This window comes from Rhinolophus ferrumequinum, chromosome 14 (assembly GCF_004115265.2).
Source record: "Rhinolophus ferrumequinum isolate MPI-CBG mRhiFer1 chromosome 14, mRhiFer1_v1.p, whole genome shotgun sequence".
Lineage (NCBI taxonomy): Eukaryota > Metazoa > Chordata > Mammalia > Chiroptera > Rhinolophidae > Rhinolophus > Rhinolophus ferrumequinum.
Window position 1 is genome coordinate 68,472,693 of NC_046297.1, and position 21,861 is coordinate 68,494,553.

Below are 21,861 nucleotides of genomic sequence, written 5' to 3' on the forward strand. Positions count from 1 at the left end.
GTGCTGACAATTAAAGGAGATACCTGTGTAGAGGCCCCATAAAGTTCCTGCAGAGAGTGGGCTGCCCAGCCAGTGGACGGAAGCAGCTCCTGTTATGATGGTTAATGTTTTAAAATGATCATGATCGCATTACAGCTAGTAACGCAGTTAAAGGACTTCTTCTTATATTCTGTGGTAATTCCGTCTACCCCTCCCTGCCCAACCCCTTTACAAAGTCTGTCTCCCTGGCTAGACTGTAATCCCCAAGCGGTCAGGGACTGTGTTTGTTTTATTGCCCACCGCGACTCTCCCCACGCTGGTCAGGTAGCAGGCAGGTGTAGGGACCGGCGGACGCACTGACTCCCCGGCATGTGATGGTGACACCCTTGCGGTTCCTTCTCTGGACTCCCCACCGCTGTCTTTTCGGCTTCATGCTGTCTGTATTTAAGGCCCCAGCCGCTGTCTGAGTTCTCCACATCGCTGCCACTGTTTACAGTGCTTGCTTCTTGTGGTTTTCCAGCCACTGACGCTCAGAGCGCTTCTTGTGCACTCTGCTTGTTTATGGCAGTTCTTTTCTGACTGTGCAACGTACTCGTTGCATGACCTTGGGCAACATGAGGTTGAAAAAGGTTTATTGTGAGGGTTAATTTTTATTACGGACATTTGTATGACACGTGCGGAAGCGTTTTAACGTTTCGAAGTTAAAGAGCACTTATCATGTTCCCTTCAGAGGCATCACAAGTGACCCCTTGTATCTGGGGAAGATTGGGGTTCCTACTTGGGTGGGAGAACTGTGTATTTGGATGTCTGTATGAAGGGGAAATGCCTGGGAGTCCAAGGCCAAGGACTGTTTTGATGACTTGCACAGCTCTGAAAACGGACATGTCTACCAAATGTTCCTTACTTTTGACATATGTGGTCTGCCGTTGGGTTTGTAGCTGTTGCTGTAGGAGCTTGACCACTCTGTTAAATGCAGTGGTCTGGTCCAGGGAATGTTACTGCAAGGAAATGCTCACCCTCCCTTCACTCCTGCGTGAGTGTCTGGAGGTGGAGAGCTTGTGACCTCAGATACATGACTTCCCTGCTTTGAGCTGAGCTTCTACCCCCTTGTCTTTAAAGTGGAGATAATGGCGTTTTGCTTGTTCACCCCAAAATGCTGCAGGGTAAAATAAAATGGAAAAATGTGGAAGACTTTATTTGTAAACTTTTGAGATGTAAATATGTGCTATGGAGAAAAGTGTTCCTTCCATGCAGATGGTCTGTGCAGGTTGGGGACAGAGCCCAGGTGCCCGGCTCACTGTGGATACATACGTCGGTAGAAATACAAAAATGGGTGTGGCACCTGAGAGCAGAAATTGGAGGAAAACTGCAGGGCAATGGAAAGGTCCTGCAGAAAAAGACAAAGCTGATCCAGATAGGTCAGTGAAATGAAGGAAACTCTTCAGAACCATTTCTTCAAAACAAGTACCAGGGTTTTAAAAAAGTAACCGCCGGGATGAACTTGGGAGGCTAGTTGATCCCGAGGCCAGTCGCCTGCCTTGGGAAGACTCCTGTACTATAGATCGGCAGACTCTGCTGTATGTCTCCTATATATGTTATCTGTTGCTGTGTAACAGACGACCCCACCTTTGAAGTGGTTTAAAACCGTGTGTTGTTAACTCGCGCAGTACTGGGTGCTGAGTCGAGTCAGCCGGGTGGTTCTCACGTGGTCTCTGCAGGGGCGGTCAGATGGTGGCCGGGCTGCACTTATCTGAAGGCTCGTGTGGGCTGGTGTCCGGGTGGCTCCCTCCCGCAGGCAGCAGGCGATGCCGGCTGGTGGCGGCGGGGAGCTCAGCTGGGAGCTTAGCTGCAGCTGCGGCCATCTAGCCCAGCCACAGCCTCGTCATGTTTGGGCTTCGTAGAGCCCAGGGGCAGGGCTCCCAGAGGGAGTGACCCAAGAGGGAGCATTTCAGGAGGCGCGGGCAGGACCTGAAGTGCTTCTTATGACCTGGACTTGGAAGTCCCAGAGGGCCACTCTGCTGTGTTCTGTGGGTGGGGTCAGTCACCGGAGGGGGTCCAGATTCAAGCAAACATGAATTCCACTCCCATCTGTGCCTGTGGGGAGAGCACTAAGTGGCCGCCATTTGTATTATTTGTGATAAGTGCAAACAAGGTCTCACCATTTTACACGTCATACGGGTCTCCGGAGCACAGGGGCACCTTCAGCTTGGTTATTCCTCCCTCAGTCCCAGACTGAGCTCTGGGTGCCATTTGGAGGCTGGCATCAGTGGGCATCCAGAAGGCTCCCACCCCAGCAGGCATGACCTCATGACCTTAGCGGCAACTCTCCCTTGTTGATCGCTGCATTTTCATGGCTGTTGTGCAGGCTTTTGGGTTTATAAACGTTGACTTGCTGCGTGAATTCCACCTTATCACCTTTAAAGGAAGCATCTCTTGCGGCCCGTTACTATAGGAAGCAGCGTACCCGAGAGCTCCTTTCTTGGGCGGGGGAGTGAACACCCGTGACTCGTACGGTTACTAGGTCAAGTCCATACAAATAAAGGGATCCAACAGCAGGAATGGACAGCATGCTTTAATGTCAGTGTATGTAAGAGCAGCAGTCGTCGATTGATGTCTGCTCTCTGTCAGATACAGTGCTTCGCAGCAGCCCCTTATGCATTAAACTTATTTTTTCAACAGTGAGAAGTAAGTAGGTTTTTCTCCATTGACACGTGAGGAATGTCTAACTGGAGGGATAAATAACTTATCTGAGGTCGTAAGGCTTGAAATTGGTTATTCTTTTAGTACTATTCCATCTGACTTCTCAAAATATATTATTATTCTGTTAATAATTGGGTCACCAGCCGATGATTTATTTATATGTGATGATAAAGGGGAGGAAGAAAGCATTCTTGTCCTGTTGCACTAAATCGCCATGGCTGGATGTGACTCCCTTTCCTTTCTTTACGCTGCCCTGTGGTTTGTGGTTTGGTTCCTATTCTGGTGTGTTCCTTTAAGGATGTCGCATGGCTCTATATGAGTGAGTGGGCTTCCAGATGATCACAAACTCAGACAGAAAAACCGGGTATGTCCTCCCCATCTTGCATTGCTCCGGGAGTTTGAAGCCTGAGTGCATACACCACTCTTCGGGGATGTGGAAGGGGGCGGGGAGGATGATAAATAAGAGCTTTTAGTCATGATTGAGAAGTGTCCCAGAACCAGTCACCTGCTGACTTGCTCCTTAGCCGGCACTCCTACTCCCTGGGGCAGCCAGAGTGGTCTTGTAGCAGCCAGACCCGAGCACACAGTGCTTGTGTGGAAAACTTTTCAACAGGTCTTAGCCTGCGGATCTCGTCTCTGACTCGGCGGTGGGAGCCTTCTGCTACTGTCTTCCGTAGCCTGTGTGCCCGCCTGTCAGAACGCTCAGCACCCTTCGCTCTGATTATCTTCCAATGCCTGCCTTCCCTTCTCTACTTTAAGTGTCTCGATCTCCAAAACTTCCTCTCCTGTTTCTGGCAGAACTCTGCAGCCAGCGTAGTCCCTGCCAGGTAAAAGGTATTCAATAAGGAGATGAATGGCAATGATTTGGAAGTAATGGGTAAAAGTTCGCTGTTTACTTCTTCTGCTTTTTGAATATAATCAGTACACGTACGTTAATCATTTTTCCATTTGTTCGTCTAAAGTATATTGAGCATTTACTCTGAGGTGTAGAGGATGCGGACGTCAGAAAGACATAAACCTGCCTTCAGGCTCACAGTCTGGAGTGGGGCGGAGACCGGCAGTGACACTTGTGTACCTGCCGTCAATGCAGTGTCTCTAGCGCCCCTGGGTCCTCTGTCCGGGACAGCACTGGAGATCGTTGTAACTTTGGGGCAGACCTAATACATTGTGCTTACGCTTAGAATGGGCTTGCTTTACTAGTTCTCTTGCCCTATAAGCACAGGTCCGTTTTGGTGCCTGCAGCAGTGGGCAGCCACCTGGTGGTGCATGTAAAAGGGGGCGCTAGCACAGACCACTGGCGATTTCAGTTGTGGATGGGAAGCGTGGCATTTTCAGTGTCTTCTTGGCGGTGGGGGTGTCACTCAGAAGTACACAGATGAACTGCAATGACAGTATTAAAAGGTAATGCAAGTACCTACCGGCCGTGAGGCATTGCTCATATTTATTTTCTGTTTTAGTTGCTTACAACAGTCGTGTATATTAGATGTCATTGCTACATTTTGCCAATAAAGACATAGCATATCAGAGATTTGACCAAAGTCACCCAGCTTCTAAGTGTTGGACATGTAATTTAAAATCCACTTCTGCCTGTTTTTAAATCAGTCGTTCTTCTGATCCACCTTGATGCTGTTAAAGCTAATGGATGCACTGTCTCTGTGTGTATGAGCCCCTTTACGTATACAAAACGGGAGCTGAAACTCTTACCTGGGACCTTGTCTTTCATTATAATTTCCTCTTTTGAAGATACAAAATCTTAGATATAGGATTTAGGCACAAGTCATGTTTTTGTTCTGACACAATATCCACGCAGTCTTAGTTTTTTACTTTCATTGCATTTTAAAAAATTATTAATTTTTACTTTAGGAAACATCCAAGTCTTTTCACTTGATCTTAGCCAAAAGGCCGAGAGGCGATACGTCTAAGTCTTTTAAACTCATTTATCTTCCTTTCTCTTCCTGAGTTTTTATCCAGGGGAGGGGACTTTGGATTTCTATTTCATCAGGCAGACTTTGTATATTAGGTAGCAGTGAGAAATATTTTTAAACAGTTTCCTTTCATATGGTCTCCTCCCGTGTTGGAGTTTTTCTCTCTCTTACACTGTCACAAAGTTAAAATATTTGTTACATTGAAAATAAAGTTTACCTTTGTTAGTTTTGTGGTGGAGTTAAAACTACTATAGAATGCCTGCAATTCCCTCAGGATTTTTTTTTAATAGGTTTTCACATTTAATGATTCTGCCTCTTTGCTTAATTGAGGAAAATCAGTTCAGCCTCCAAGGTAGGTCAGACTTAGTCCTAAAAACATGGACAAAGGATTTCAAGAAGAGATAACAGTTCAGTGAGAAGTAGTACAGTAGCCAGCGGGAGAAATGCAGTTTATTGTTGAGGATCTGGTAGTAGATTGGTTATAATCCTTTTTTTTTCCGTTTTTTTTTTTTTTTTTTCTTTTTTCTTTTTTAAGTAAAAGGTTAGCTGAAAAGAGGTAATATTAGGACACTTACTATGTGGCAGAGACTGCATTTCACACCGTGTTACTCACAGTCCTTTGTTTCCAAAGAATAGAAACGGACCCTGAGTAACCAACAAAACTTGAATTTGTCAGAAGGATTTGAGGACCTCATGGGTTGATGGAAGATTCTAGAAGTCGGTTTTGAAATGGGCAGGAAGAAAGGCCAATCTGAAGAGGAATTGTTTGGACAGGAAACAGAAGTCACCCCACACTCTTCTTAAAAGGCAGTTAGTTCCCAATTATAGGCCTTGGCTGGGGTGGGAAGAAGTAAAGAGCTCAGGAAATAGGTCCTAGAAGAAATGGAAAACTTATATCATTGGTCAAAGTCACTTAACTAGTTCATGGCAAAAGCCATCAGGGAACTCAGATTTTATGATTGTTTGAGGCTTTTTTTTTTTTGGTATTCATTTTTTCGTTGAATACTTGCTATAAGCAAGGCCCTATCCTGAGTGTAGGCGTTTGGCTGTGATTAAGACAGATGGGTGCAGTTATGGTACAGGTGACAGAGTAGCGGTGAGTCAGTGATTCGCCAGGAATTAGTGGGGCTGATATTAAGTATATGGCATTTGGATTGAATATTCCCCCTGAGAAATGGAATACGGTGCCTGTACCCAAAACACAGACTTTTAACCAGAGGTGGGTTCAGTACCTCTTGCCAGCAGAGACCGTCCTGTGTTTGTTGACCTCCCTGGAAGAAGAATTAAGACAGCATGTTTAAAAGTGCCTAAAGGATGAATGCATTTATTTGCCTGCTATTCAGTAGGTACTCAATAAATGCTAACTCCTATCTGCTTCTCTCCTACAACTGTATCCAGCATAGCTTATGGCCAGACAGGTGTTTAATTTATAAGACAAACAGAAACAAAAGCAGCACTGGCTGAATTCTGAGTCCCTTTTCCTTTATTTTGTACTGTTTTCTTTCTTAGAATTGAGGGCCTCTGCACACACACCTGATAGCTGACTCATGAGCGTGTATAAGGGCGTGATGCCCTGACATTTAGACTCTTAAAGGTCCACATAAAATATCAGCCACGACCTGGTGCTTGTTTTCAGCAAAATTTTTTGTCTTAATATATCATTTCTATCAGTTGTAAAAATTATTTCCAGAAAAATCAAATGTAGCTATTGAGCGAGAAACTTAAAAGGTATCGAGAATGTGTAAGAGATCTGAATGCATCTGAAGGAAATGGGAAAAAATTCAACAGATCTGAGATGGAAGTAGATTAGGGGGAAATAAATAGGAAATCATACATTTGTACCCATCCTTCAGGAAGATTTATATCTGTTTTACCAGTTGTCCAAAAATGTAGCTCATCAGTCCTTTTCCTGTCTCGCAGAAAAGTTGTATTGTAGGAATGTTTTTATTCTTTCAGAAATATCATATAACAGAATTTCCTTTAATGTCCTATTTTTCGTCTCAGAGTAAAATGACCTTGTGCTCACACGAAGACATTTTGGGGTGCTATTGTGTAGTAATTCATCACCGTTTGATGTCTTCAGCCTCTGGCCTGAGACTGAACGTAGAACGTGAGTCTTTTCATTGAAATTCTTCCCAGCGCACCTTGCACACTTGACGTGACTGAACTTCATATCGCTTCACTCTTCTGATGTGGGTAGTTACAAGGGCCCATGGGGGGTCTCAGGAACCACTTTCTGGATCATATATTTAATTCCTGGGTAGCCTTCTGTGGCATCTTGGTTTATTAAAGCAGTTTCACCTTACCACCAACTGCAACGCAAGAGAAGAGGCCGGGGCAGGGCTGTCCTGCGTCGTGAGTCTCCCTGTCCCGGGTGCCCCCTGCCTGGGCGTTCCAGGCCTGTCGCACAGGACTGCTGATTTAGCGAGTCCTTCCAGCCTTCTCCAGTCTGCCCACCTTTTCAGCCTTGTCACCAGGTCCTCCCACGTGTACCTTATGCTTTTGCACACTGTTGCTCTGTATTCTTTGCAGACACTCCCATGGGTATGTCTAGAAGCTTTGTCTGAGTTGCTCCCATACAAATATCCAAGCCCATTCATTTAGCCTCAGCTAAAATGCACTTATTTTAAAGTTCCCCTTGAGTTTTTGATCGAGAAGTGTTCACTGCCTCCTTTAAATTTCATAATACTGCATTTGTACGTTTCTTAAAGTGCTTAAAATATATGCTTTGCATTGTGAGCACCCACGTGCAGTCTTTCCTGAAGTGTGTGTATTTCTTGAGAACCGGGTCAGTGTCATTGTATCAGGCAGTAACGCACCCACCATTTACTGAACCCAGGTTGACTGTCTCCAGAGCCCATGTGTGGCTGTCTGGCCCGTGAAACTCCTGCTCAGAGCCATCACTGTGTCAGGGAGCGTGGACAGCATGTCTTAGGCACTCAGGGAATTGTTGTTGAATGAAAAAATAAGTGTTTGAGCTTCAGGGCATCTCTTTCTGCTGGTCCCATGCCCTTTCACTTCTTTTCTTAGTTTTTGGCTGTATTCTAGATCTGTGAGGTGGTAGCTTCTAGCCACTTGAAGCCATTTAATTTTCAATCTTATTAATTAATTAAAATGAAATAAAACGAAACATTGAGATCTTCCGTCACACCAGCCACATTTCAGATGCTCAGAAGCCATGGGGCACGTGGCTGCTGCATTGATGGCGCAGGTATTTCCATCAGCACAGAGAGTTCTACTGATCAGTATTGGTCTCGGTGGTCTTGGCTGCTTCTGGGTAGTCCTTGTGCACACGTGGCGTGACTGTGAGATGTACGGCTGGGATAGGAATACCCTAGAGGACACACAGTGCCGTGGAAACGTACCTGTATGTACTGTAATGACACACTGTCCAATTTGGTGTTTGCCTCAGAGATCATTCCAGAAGCAGTTTTCTGGGGAGATCGTGCATCTGCACAGTCTGCTAGCTGTTCTCGGAATAAAGGGAAACTCTCCTTTATCCAGTGAACTGCCTTCACTGCTCTTTGGAGGGAAGCAGACATGTTTTTCCTCAGAAGCCCTGAGCCTGGAGAGCTCGCCAAAGCCCCGCCCATGGTTCCCAGGTCACTGCAGCCGGTCAGGCTCCTCGTAGGTAGTGACGTGTGGTTCTGAGGCTTCTGTCTGCTGCCTGGACGGCGTCTCCTACCTCCCAGATGGGAGCCGTGTTGGGGCACTTGCTGTGGCTCCGCTGATGTTTGGGTACCTCCTTCAGACTGTGAACGATTTCTTCTGCAGGGTCTCAAGTGATTCCACTTCCGCTAAGTGAGGTCGGGTAATGCACCCGAGTTTCAGAGAGGATAAGTATTAGGTCGGTGCAAAAGTAATTGTGGTTAAAAGGTTAAAAATAATTGCAAAAACCACGATTACTTTTGCACCAACCTAAGAACTTACCCACATAAACCATTGTCAAGGGGTGAGTTAGGACAGAAGCATCTGAGAACCTCCCACTTGATGCTCCAACTGTCCTAGTTGAACCACACCCGGGTCCTTCCATGGGTGGCTCTGCCACAGCTGATCATTTTTCTAACCTCAAGAGGATCAGGAGTTATTATACTATGACTTTTGGTGATCTTTATCTTTAATTCTAATTACATTAATATTTAAAATTGTCATTAAATTTGTATTAGCCTTCTCTTCATTATGTGCCTCTGCTTGCATTAATATGCAGAAATATCGAGGCTTGGCACTTGAGGTCTCTCATTAATCCTACAGCTAGGAGTTGGTATCAATATGCCTAATTGTTAGTCACGGGGGCTGAGAGGCCTCTGACCTGCTTTTTGTTCTCTAGCATCATGCTCTAAGTAAGAGCTGGGCTGGAATTTGAACCCATGTTTTTATTAGTTTCCATTACTGCACATCTCACTAATTAAACTCTTCTTACCATGTTATCATTAATTTATACTCTCGTATTGCCGGTGTCAAAAAGCTAGACAGTTGTGCTTGTCTGGAGGCTATAGGTTAATATGCTGTTCTGGGAGTGCCATGAGCGAAAACAGGTGACCAAATAACCCAGTTAAGCATTCACTTAGGGCTATTTTTGAATTTTCCTCTAAGCAACTCAATTTTACATTCATTTTATGCTTCTGTTTTGGCTTCATTTGTTCCCAAGCTTGAGATCATGGAATTTAAAGGACTTGGCTGGCTGTGGTATTTGCATGTAATACCTGTAATGCACTTTCTTTGTCAGAGGCATAATTAACAATATGATTTGTACATTTACTGCCTTCTGGTATTCACAACACAGTTTGTAAACTTAATTAGTTCTTGGAATAGCAAATGTTTTAAGATGATAAACACTTTCCCTCTGAATAATGCGTTGAATGGTTATATATTCATAGACAGTTACTCTGTGCTACTCAAATTAGAATGCTGGTTGGTCGGTATGCTTCTCAAGGTAAACATCACCTGTGGTTGCCTGTTCCCAGATTATATTGTCTTCCTGTCCTTTTCACAGGGGAAATCAGAAATTTAGCTCAGGCAATTCAGCCTCCGGGATATTCATTATGGTTCCATTGTATAGCAAGCGCCTATGCTAATGTCATTTCATAGGTGCGTTTTTTGTACAGTCTGATGGTGATGGTTCTGACATGTCCCGGTGGGGTGGGCTGCCCCAGGCACAGCGCTGCAGCCTTGCTCCAGGTACCCCTCCCCACTACCCAAGCACCGCTGGGACTGAGGAAGCCAGACAGTACACTCAGCAGGTCAGAGACTCTGTCTGCCCAGGAAAGCTGGCCTGCCCTTTGCCTTCAAGCCTTATGACCATTCATAAATCATGGCTCTAACACTCTGTAATTATTTGGGTTTCCAAGCAACATTGCACTAGAAAAATCAAATCAGAAGTGGCCGATGCCATTAGTTTCGAGGCTCCCAACCCCGAGTCTGGGCTGAGTCACACAGCCTGGGCTTTCCCCCATTTTTACACAGGAAGAAATGAGGGCTCAGTGGGGCTAAGTGACCTGCCAGAGGCTCCCTAGCAGAGGTCAAGCTCGCCCCCCCACCCCGCCACACCCATGCCCCCCTGTGCCCTTTGCTGCCCTGTTTGTGGCTGGGACCCGTGGGCTCCCTCCCTGAGGCCTAGCCTGGTACCCGGTTCACGGTGCTTACCACTTGCAGCCTGTTGGTTCCCAGGTACTTTCCACTTGACTTCCAGGGGATTGCCAAGGTGGCCGGTCAGTCGGGCGAGTCAGGGAGAGGAGATCACACCAGTTGTTAGCAGGGGACGTCGTATAAAGAATGTGTTACACGGGTGCTGGGGGACTGAAGAAGCCAATGGGGACTAGGAAGTGACACAGACAGTAACAGTAGGAGCCATCGCCCTCAGGGCTGAAGGAACAGGGAAGGGACCTACAGGACATTCTCCATGGAGCTGGGACCAAGGCCTGTTAGCATGCATGCTCGGGGAGGGGCTCGGGGCTCTGGGGAGGGGTCCTGGCTTGCTGTGGAGGTGCAGTGAGTGTGGGTCTGGGCGTGGGGGGGAGGTCACTGTCACTGCCAGAATGTGGGAACCCCAGTTTGGTTTGCTGCCAGGGACCGGACACAAAATGGGGAGGAGCAAGCCACCATCAGTCTCCCAATGCTCCCCTGTGCAGAAGCCATTAGGGACCCACCGGCAGAGGGGATGCATGGCTTGCAGAAGCCTGCCCAGCATGTATGGGGCTGAGAAACAATAGCTTAGTAACTGGCATGGATGGTCTGTTTGTGGAAATGAGAGAGAGATGACTTCTGCTTTAGTTAATTGAAACCTTGGGTATTCTTAAAAGTCTACCAAGTCTTATTGTGCCTTTCCATGAAGAATATCATCCTTCACTCAACAAATAATTTCTGAATGCATGGCATATATATCCGTGGTGCTGAGCTCGGTCCTGGGGGTGTGGTGGTGAATAACATGGTTTTATGTATATAGGCGCTCACTGTAACATTCTGCCACCTGAGGCCATCCTGCTCTGCACAGGACGCTACAGATGAACGGAAACGCTCTTTAAGGGAGCTCGCTCCATCTTTGGAAAATGCTGTTGTTGGCATCTTTAGCTCCGTCATTTGAGTGGGAACTCCTTTCTCTAGAATCTTTACCTTTTAGTCCTCATTCTGTCATTGGCCTTTTTACTGGCAAAATTGAATCTGGGTTTTTTATGACATACAAAAGTATTTGCATACGAGTTTTATTCTCTTCTGAATCATTCATCCTTTAGGATAAGATTTTTCGGCTGGTTTTCTTAGACTGCTTGTTAGCTTTCTCCCCCAGTATCTCCTCCCTTACAGAACCTTGCTAGACATTTTTTTTACCCCAATCATCTTCCCTGGCCTCCAGCCTCCATGAATAGCTACACTTCAGACATACTGCATCTCTCTCTGTGTTGGGCTCCTCGGCGGGCCAGCAACCATTGTTGCTGTAAAAATTGGTGATTTCTGGAAACTGGTCTAAGGGGACACTTCTCTGGGTTCCAGGCCATGTGATTAGTCTTAGTGTTCTCATCTGGGTTTGTTACTCGTTCGTAGAATTGAACGACAAATTATCCTACCTCCTATGAGTATGTTAAGACAAGCGAGGAGAAGACACTCAGACATCAACCCTTTAAGATACTTTTCATTAGTTTTGGTCAAAGTAAAGCTCTGTATTTATCCTTTGACTGGGTCTCATTTGCCCACGTGGCACAGTTCTGTCAAGTAACACGTCATCGGTACATTCAGCCTCAGAGGAGATCAGCCCGTTGTCAGCAGATCTGACAAGTGGAATCCACTAGAGTGCATAATTGTTTAAGTAACTACTTTATGATCGAAGGACAAAATGAAGACAAACGCATGCTATTGCCTGGCCTTCGTGCAGTTACTTTTTTGTAAGATCCCTGGATGATTTTAATGTACAGCTCGACCTAGAATGTGAAACTCTGTACCTAAGTTGACAGATCCCGTTCAGAAAACCCCAGTGGGAATGTCCACTGTGGACATTGACTCAGAAGGAGAAGCAATATGTACAGTGACCTGGGATGGGTAACTCTTCCTCGCTTTCAATAGATGGGAAGTTGTCCTCATTTTCAGTAATTGTATGTGTTGAGATGTTTCCTGTCCTCAAAGGCTGTGATTATTAAAGTGTGTTCAGATTGTTTTCTGTCAGTGTCTTAACTTTCTATGATGATTAAATCTGAGTGACAAAATATACGTTTCTGTTGTAATTGTATTTTGTTTTTTAAAAAAGTGCTTTATGCTTATTTGGCAGTTTTCAGGTAGCTTAGAAGAACATTGAGTTATGAGGGAAATATGGAATTTTTAGGCATTGTGTATGGTTTGTACTAATATTAAGTTGCATATTTGTTTTTTTAAGCCACGTTTATTATTCTAGCATATCTCTTACGGTTTTGTCGATAGGCCTTTTAAGCAGCAACAGAGTAGATCTGTTCTTTGGGATCTAGTTGCAATCCTTGATCATGCTATTTATTTTTAGATTCTTTGTATAAAAGTGACCCTCTAGATAATCATGATATGAAAAATGTGCTTTACTGTCTTTAGGATTATTTTCCCTGATTACTCTGACTCTTTGCTATGTAATGACTGATTATGGTTATGGAACTGACCTATAAATATATAGCCAGAGCATGATTGTATCCTGCTTTGAAATCATTTGGAATGGTCTGTCACACTGACCATGTATTATTGTATACCTAACCAATAGAAAATATTCATTGGTAATCTTATCAGAGCAAAATGCTCGTATTATATGGTTGTTATAGAATATCATTAGTACAGTCGTATTTCTATCTCAAGGTGTGATAATGCCAGCGGGATAAATGAGAAAGACATTGAATCTTCACACAAAGGAAGTGGGTTTTATAACGAGTGCAGTCTACCCAAAACTAATCTCTGTCTTGGATCATTACTTCAACTAATCTTAAAACTTTTTTTAATTCAAATCCTTGCAGGGTTCTAATTGGTGACCTCTGGAGTCTGATAATTGTTTAAGATAGCTGGTCTTTTGCTGTATGCTTAATCATGTTTGCAATTAAAAGTGAGAAATGTGGTTTAACTCTTAGGCAGGTATAACTAAAAATTCGATTTTTCTTCTTTCAATCTTTAGTAGTTATTCTCAGCCTACCTTCCAATAGTTACTCAAGTCATTCTTATCTTGAATTAACCTAAGGTACTGTTTTCTTTCTTTAGTTTTTGGGTTCACCAAATCTTCATTTGACAAATGCCTTGGGTTTTGTTAAGAATAACCTTGAGTTTTTCGAATAGCCAAGGGATTGATTGGTCTGTCTAGAAAGGCAAGAACTCCTAGCCTCATTTTCTCTGTCGGCTAGGTCTGTCTTCCTGCCTGTCTTTTTTTGGGTGATTTATGTAGAAGCGGAGGCGTTCTTTGCAACCAGTTTCAACTGGTTTCAGAACTTTCCTTACTACCAGAGGAATTTACCAGTAGTCACCGTTAGGACTGGTCAGGGTAGGTGAGCCTGAGCCTGCATGATGGTTGGTCGTCTTCACCATTGTGCCTGACAGCTGGCTGGAAAGTAGTTTGCATTGCTGTACATTTATTATACTTCCTCCTTTGCTTCTGCTACATTCCTCAGTAAATAGCAGACGTTCAGTGAAGGCAGGTGACTGATTAGTCCTATAAAATTCTATTGATTTATTGGAAGTGGAATTTAATCTGTTAGGGTTGCCTGTTGAGCTGGAAGGTTTTGTTTTGTTTTGAAGCCAGTTGTTTGGTATTTTGGAGAAGCAAAACCCTTGAGTGTCAGACAATCTCAAAATCAAACTTTAGCCCTGCCACTTGTTAGGGATAAGGAAAAAGGGGGATGACAGTTCCTTTCGTAACACTCTTGAGAATTTCTGAGGACCGAATGTGTGGAAAGCCTCCTGTAGAGTGTCTGGCATAGGCTGGTAAATATTCAACTTGCTAAAGTCCTTCTACTCCTTTTAAGGAACATTTCATCTCTGATTTCCATTATTTGGTCTTTATGGTTTTAAAATTATAAAAAAAAATATTTTGCAACTAGAGTTTATTTTGAAAATTGTTAGAATTTTGTACTAAAATTTAGTAACCTACTCGTTTCTCAAGATCTTTGCTCAATTCCCTTGGTTTAAATGATACCGTGTTTCCCCGAAACTAAGACCTAGCCGGACCATCAGTTCTAATGCGTCTTGGAGCAAAAATTAATATAAGACCTGGTCTTATATAATATAATATATGTTACTAATATATTATATTACCTATTATAATATTATTGTATTATATGTATTATAATATATTAAATGTAATATATTATAATATATTATATTATAACATATATAGTATATATAATATAATTTAATATAATATAATAATGATAGATATTCTCACAATGAACTCATCTCCCCCAGGTTGTCTGTGTCCCAGGAGAGGGCCTCAAAATCTTTCTGCATTCTGGTTTGCCTCCTCTGGAGGAACTAAGTTTGTGTTGTCCTTAATGTGATGCCTGAAATGGATCTGGTCTGTTTCAAGTGTAATGGGGCTACTTCAGCTCATGGTATTTGTTATACTTCTAACGAATTACACAAAAGTATGTGCTTTTCTAGCATCTGTGGGACTTATGACTTGTATTATACTTGAAGCCAACTAAAGCCCCAGATCTCGCTGCTGCAGCCATTATCCTGGCCAGGGAAGAGGGTGTGTCATGGGAGGGCAGAGAGGGAGAGGGAGAGCCAAGCAAGGAAATGCCTCTTTGGCTGGCGAGGTCTCAAGAACAGAATCTGGGCCTGTGGACAGAGGCGTGTCCTGGGTTTGGGAGCCCAGGGTAAGGAGAAAATAAAAAGGGAGTCCTAGATGAGGGCAGGCCGGAAAGTTAGAAATGTAACACCTAAGGAGCAAGTCGAGCTAAAAATCAATCATAATATAATGGAATATAAGACCGGGTCTTATATTAGTTTTTGCTCCAAAAGACACATTAAAGCTGATGGTCTGGCTAGGTCTTATTTCAGGGAAACACGGTACACTTTCATTTCATTGAGGCAGTGAACAATCATGTCTTATTCTTGTGTTTCTTTTTCTGCCATAATGCCTTTTGTTTGGTGAATGGCATATTTAAGGAGAAATTAAGGTACCAGCACACTAGAAGCACTTTTTTTTTTTTTAAAGAATTTGACAAAATTTTTATAGTTATTCTGAGTAGCGCTCAAATTTTTTTTATTATCTGGATTTTATTCTCTAGAATCATTTTGCTTTCACAAATTCTTAAAATTCATTCTACAATGAGATGTCATACATGTAAATAAGTCATCACAAATTAGGCATTGTATGAAGAAAATGATGACCTATATTTGCATAATGTGGTACAGTTTTTGAAGAACTTTGACAAACATCTTTTTGAAACTTGCAATAACTTGGTTAGTTTCCCCCAAATGAAATAATGATCCAAAGCATCTTTTTTCCCCCACTCAAAATCAAATCCCTTTACTATAGTAATACTAAGACAATGGAGGGAGTGGATTTAGGAGTCAGATAACCTGGGGTTAGAATCCTGAAGCTGGGGCTGTGGGACCTCAGCCAAGTCACCGGATGTCTCTAAGCAGCTATTTCCTTCTGAACGTTATCCACTTGGCTGCAGTTACAGGGATGAGATACCTGGAAGATAGTAAATAAACTCCAGCTGTCAGTATTATTGTTAAAATTCTGTTAATTATCCATGATGGGTAGAATTAATGCCTTCCTTCTCCTTTCCCTCTTTATCAACCCTTCTTCCTTCCTGAAGGAATTTGACTGTCATTTCCTTGTGTGTATGTTTTAATCTTATGTGTTGTATATATAGTTAGGATATTTTGTGCACAAATATTTGCTCTGCCTTTATAAAAATAGTTCACTTGCAAGCATTTTTAATATTTAGAGTATTGCCTGTTCTTGCTTCCTAGATGGTACATTTGTGTGTATTTATGATGAGTTTATTTGTCCTTATTAGACAATGATATGCATCTCTGTTCTGCTGTGCCATTTATTTCTGTTTATGGAAGATTATTTGCAAGATCATGAGCTGTATGAATCAATCTAGTCTGGACAGGTTTTAGTGTATTCAGCTCTGGTTTGAATCTAATAGGTGTTCAGTTAGGTTTGGATTGCTTAAATAAAATAATTCCTTAGTGAAAACATTTGTCATGTTAGAGGTTAAAAAATTTCTTTTCGGACCAGCAGCCGCAGTAACATTTTAGTAATCTGTCAAATAGAATTTACAATGGCTGTGAACACTATTTATATATCTTTTAAAATCAATTTAAATCCTCCAACTGGGCTGTTGTATTATTTTGAGATAGATTTCTGAATGTTGAGCATGTAGGTATTACCATTCTGACATGGGCTTCTCATTTCATTATGGATCCAGGCTAAGTCCTGTGCTTTAATAAGTTTGTACAGAGTCAAGGTACCCCGAGAAGGGGGGCTCTGTTTACTGTGTCACTGTCCACCCTGGTACTTTATTGTGCAGGCTGATTGGCAGTATTCAGTTATCCTTTTCTATCCCTTTTATGCATTTTTATTAAATAGCTCTGAACAGCTAATGAGATGGGCTTTGATGTTGATACAGTTCTGTGTGAATCTTGACTGCTTAGTACTACCTGCCTGAGCTTTGGCAAGCTGCTGCCATCTGCATCTTCAGGGTCTCACTTTGCAAAGTGGAGGTGAGAGAGCATAGATTTATTAGAATACATAGAGATCTGAAGTCAAACACGCAGTCCTATACTTGGTGAATCATTGTCAACAAAATAAAAATAGTACTTACTTAGTACTGGTGTAATAAGTGGTCTCTAACACAATTGCATTACTTTTCAGTATTTTGCTGTGTAATATCATAGGAGATAAGCTCCAAGGGAAGCTCCTGGATGTAAAGGAGGCATCAGAAACTCTTTAAAAAGAAAAATCAGTCTACAAGTCATGGGGCTGTAATATACAACATGGGGAATATAGTCAATAATATTGTGATAGCATGGTACCGTGTCAGATGGTCGGATAAGTTGCTGGACTTATCATGGTGATCACTTCTTTAGGTCTATAAATGGTGAATAACTATGGTATATGCCTGAAACTCATATAACATTGTATGTTACCTATATTTTAATAAAAAACCTTGGAAAAAAAAGAATTAGGTTACCAAAGGCGCAGGGCTGCAGAGCTGCGTTTTACCTTGCCGGCTCCTCTTTCTACCCTCTCTACGCTGCCCTGAGCCCAGGAGCTGACAAGGAGGACTCCAGGAATGGATCAGCAGACACTCTCACCCCCTGGCTTCCAGGTGGATCAGTGCCTACCCAGTGGGGTCACCAGCGGAAGGTGGGCAGGAGGGGATACGTGAGATCAGTGCTCCTTCTGTTTGCTTCCTCCGTTAGGACACCACAGACTGGCTCCTTCCCTCTGGGGATGTCTGTGACCTCTCTCCAGGCCACGCACCCTTGCTTCACCATTCCTGTGTCTTCATTCTTCAGGCCTTGGGGCCGTGACCTCTCCCTTTCTAAGTAACCCCAGAGCAGTTTACCATTCTTTGTTGCTATTGTTTTAGGCTCTCCATACCTTTATATCTAGGCGCTTCATTAAACTCCTTTCAGATTACCCAGTTTGAATACCACCTGTCTCCTTCCGGAATCCCCTTCCTTGGATCATTCGCCCAGGGAAAGAGCAGACTGTTTGTTAGTTACCCCCTTTTAATTCCTTTCATAGAAGCTCCAGGAATAGGCCGAGCGGCAGAGTATCAGGGTTCCCAGCTGACAGTTTCTGATACTAAAGGATACATTCCTTATAGGCTCAGTTAGGGATTCACTGACTCCTTAATACATTCTTTCCTGGACCTGTTTTGTACAGGACGTTTGTTTTCCCTTACAGAAGCACGGTGTAGTGCAGGCTTGATGGGGTTGTTAGTCAGACAACGTATTCTGAGTTTCGGTGGAAAGTGCTGGGGAAGTTGGGAATGTGTTGGAATTGGAGTCCCGAGTTGGACTCTTGGTAATGTAGTTTGCTAATTGTGTGACTTTTAGAAAGATATTTTCTAACTTGTTTCACATGTGGAATGTGAATAATGCTGAGCCTTCCTGGAATATCGTCAGGATCATGGGAGTTAAAGCAGTGAAAATACTACAGAAAAAGTTAACGCATGTGCATGTGTGTTGTTGGTGACGGTGAGTAGTTTCCATCGTTCGTTCTTCCAGCATGTGCTTGTGGAGCCCTTACCACGTGTCAGGCACTGGCAAAGGAATTAAAGGGGGTAACTAACCATCAGTTGGAGAAGACAGACATTAAGTAGGAAGTTACACCTGTGGTGAGTATCATACTATGTAGAATGCTGTGGTTTTTGATTAGTTAGTCTGGGGATGCAAAGACAGCCTTTCTAGGAAGTGAAATTTAGGAAGAGACACCAAGGAGAAGGAAGGATATTGATTGCTAAGCAAAAAATCCACAGATGTGTTTGATCTTGGAGAACGAGTTCACAAGCCTCAGGCAGGTGAGGATGGTGGTTTTGAGCCTATGAAAGGTCAGGGTTATGGGATGGAGAGTGAAGGAGGGAGAGGAACGTAGGTGTGTCCCTGTGCGTGGGTATCAGCAGTAGCCGAAACTTTCTCTTCATACGTATGTGACGGGCTAGCGTCCTTATAGCTTTCTCATCCATCTTCTGTCCGTTTCAAATATAGATCAACCCTCTAGCTTAGTGCCTCGCTGGTTGTTCATCTGGATTGTTTTATTATCCAGCTGTGTTTTAATCCGCTTTCTCTCTCTACTTTCTGTCCATCTCCTTTCCTGCTCGGCTGCCAGACTGCCTTTCCTTAAGGTTCTCCCTCGTCACGTCATGCTCCTGCTCGTGGCTCTGGGTTACCTTCCTGGTAGTACCTTACTGAACTTAGTATCTCAGTTTTGACATTAAGAACCTGGCCTGCCTTTTCGTGTTTTTGTCCTCATTTCTTCTCTACATTGGCCAAAGAGAACCAGGTCTTTCTCACCTATCACCTTGAAACTGTTCAGTCTTTCTGCTAGAACCTAGGACTTAGGGTCAGGTCCTATGTAGAGAAAGCGTCAAACCTGTTGACGACCCAATGGGAGCTCATGTCTACGCTTGTTCACTGACTGACTCTGTGATCGCAGGATTTGCCATCATTACTTGTCTGATTTATTTCATTGTGTATGGTTAAAAGGGAAAAGGAAAACAAATCGGTTATGACATCTTAATAAAACCCCATGTATCAGCTGTACAGTCTCATCAGAGGAATGAATGTGAACTCGTGTTCCACAGGGTTACTTCACTGCAGAATTAGTTCCTTATTTCTTTGCCTGGCAAACTTCATTCCCTACCCTTCCAGAATTCAGCACGTATTTGCCAGCTTTTTGAATCATTTTCTAAATTCCAAAGCTATTAGTCCCTTTTCTGTAGCACTGTGTACAGTGTATTAAATTTGTCTGTTTATATGCCCCAAATCCCCTATATTTTAGTCCCAGCACCTAGTAGGATTTCTTCAATGTATCATAACACAATAATAGATTTTTGGATAGATTCTAGTCCTCCCTTCCCCGCCAAGTGAACCCTATTGCATTTAAAATATTACTGCATTCTCAAAATAAACCATTTCACATGGAATTTTTAGAAACACATCTGTTGCTTCGAGTGAGGTAAGCCAGTGCAGGTAAATTCCCCTCTCAGTTTCGGTGAAAGAATAGTGTAATGAACTTAAAATGGATGATCAAGAGAGAATAAAGCTCTGGGTTTTTCAGCCAAGATGCAGAATGTAAGCATGCACTCATTTTTATTGTATTCCATTTCAAAAAAAAAAAAAAATCTTCGTAACTGTTTAAAAATTGAATTTTTTGTAAATTTAAAGGGTAAAATATTCACATAGTTCAAAAACTTAAAACAACGTAAAGAGAGAGACAGTGAAAATTCTTCTATTCCTGTTTCATATCCACTGTATTCCCCCCCATGCCAGTTAGATAACCACTGTTATTAGTTTCGTATATGTAATTAGGGAGATATTTTCTGTGCATATTCAAGTGAATATGAATATATGTTCTTATACTGTTTAACACTGTGTATGTGTGTGAATGAAACAGTGTATTTGGTGGAGACCTTTTTCTATCAGACCATGGTTTCCTGATCCCGTAAAGTGCTCTCTTACTGTGTGGGTGATGGGCATTTAGAGATTCCCAGCGTTTTGCTGTTAAAGACCATGTTGTAAACGGGTAACTTTGTACGTATTTCACATCTATCTGGGTACTTCATCTGTTGGGTAAATTCGCAGAAATGGTATGGCTCGGACAAAGGAAAAATATCAGTCTAGATGTGCTCGATTTTGTCAGAGAATTTTAGCAGGTTTAATGAAAATTGACACATTAAAATTTTTTATGTTGGAAATTTAACTCAATTAAATCCAAAGATTATTTGGCTGCCTTTTGAACATTAGTAGATTTTAATATAGTCAGTAGGCTAAAAAGGTAAGTGGCCTTTTCTTAGAAGGCTCTGTAGTGGGCTAAGGCAAAAACAAAAAAGAAAGGGAAAAACAAAAGCCAAAAAAGACATTGCAACTGACACTAGATTTTTGGGCTGAGAGGAATTTGGTGTCCATGGTTTGGAAACATAGTGTTTTGATCCCCTTCAGTATCTAAAACCTGACCACCCATTTGCTTATTATTTCTGAGCTGAGGGATGGGGTTGGTACATTAAACTGTCTGGTAACAAACATAATCTGGGCATTAGTGAGTCCAGTTCCCCATGTGTTTGCCCTTGAGAATCTGATTAGAGTTTTTCTCAGGTTGGCTTTCATTAGCTAACCCCATTAGCTAAAGGGTTATATCCACCTTGGGGGGTGTCAGGTGCCTTCCCCCTTCCCTAGGGAAGGTCAGAGCTGTGGGTTTTGGAAGAGGAAACTCCCTGTTAGAGACAGGCATAAAAATTAGAAACCTATTTCCAGATTTCATAGGTCATACCGTACAGTTCCCCCTGTTTTTGCATTGCCATTTATTGCAATTCATGGAAACATCAAACTACTTAAAATCCTCAGTCAAGTAGAAAATACAAAATTGTCGATTGAACAGCACCTAGAAAAATAAAAGTTTTGACCAGTTTTGAATTTTACAGCTAGAGGGCAAAAAGGCCATGATTGAAACCAGCTCTGTTTGACTCCAGCGACAGAATTTGGGACTCCTTCCAGTTCCTGTGGTGTGTTAGGGCCAGTGCACGAAGGAAGACCCACCTACATTTAATATGACTTCAGGCTTAAAAAATAAATAAATAAGTAAATAAATAAATAAATCTTATATTTCAGCATAATTCAAAGTGCACTTAGGTAACAAAAAGGTATTTTAGAACGTACGATTTGCAAAGTTGACTGTTTATCTAGAAAGGAAATTCGCTTTTTTTATATAGTTTCTTTTAATTTCTATTTTCCCCTTTAAAAATCATAAGCATAGCTGAAACTTTAATATATGGTAAAGTACAGATTTTTTTCTAATTTTTTAAGTCTTACCTTTATGACTGTACGTGTTACTTCAAATGTTAAATGTCACTGATGCAAGGAATAACATCTTGAATTCTGGTTATGGAATCGAGTATTAAATTGTGCATGTGTTATAAGTTCTCAAATATCATAAAATGCTCGTTACTTGAAAAGAAAATAGGTAGTTAAATTTTGACAAACATATACGTTCATTAAAATTTCTTTCTTTTTTTCTAGGAAGTTTCAGTATACCAAATTTTGTTGAATCTTCTAACTATGCTAAAGGTATTTCCAGAAGCTA

General features: G+C 42.4%; 1 protein-coding gene across 5 annotated transcripts in view; it reads left to right on the plus strand.

The window, feature by feature from the left end:
- KHDRBS3 (KH RNA binding domain containing, signal transduction associated 3) overlaps positions 1-21,861 on the plus strand; it is a 155,545-nt gene that overhangs the window by 22,895 nt on the left and 110,789 nt on the right. For 2 of the 5 annotated variants that reach the window (XR_004425026.1, XM_033126921.1), the window contains exon 2: positions 21,798-21,845. The exons of 2 other annotated variants lie outside the window; for them this stretch is intronic. Coding sequence is in view for 2 of the 3 variants with exons in the window: in XM_033126921.1 (XP_032982812.1) it covers positions 21,798-21,845 (48 nt within the window). In the remaining variant the exon portion in view is untranslated. Of the gene's footprint in view, positions 1-6,662; positions 6,715-21,797; positions 21,846-21,861 lie in introns of those variants that run through there. One more of the 5 variants, XM_033126923.1, reaches the window with a different exon arrangement.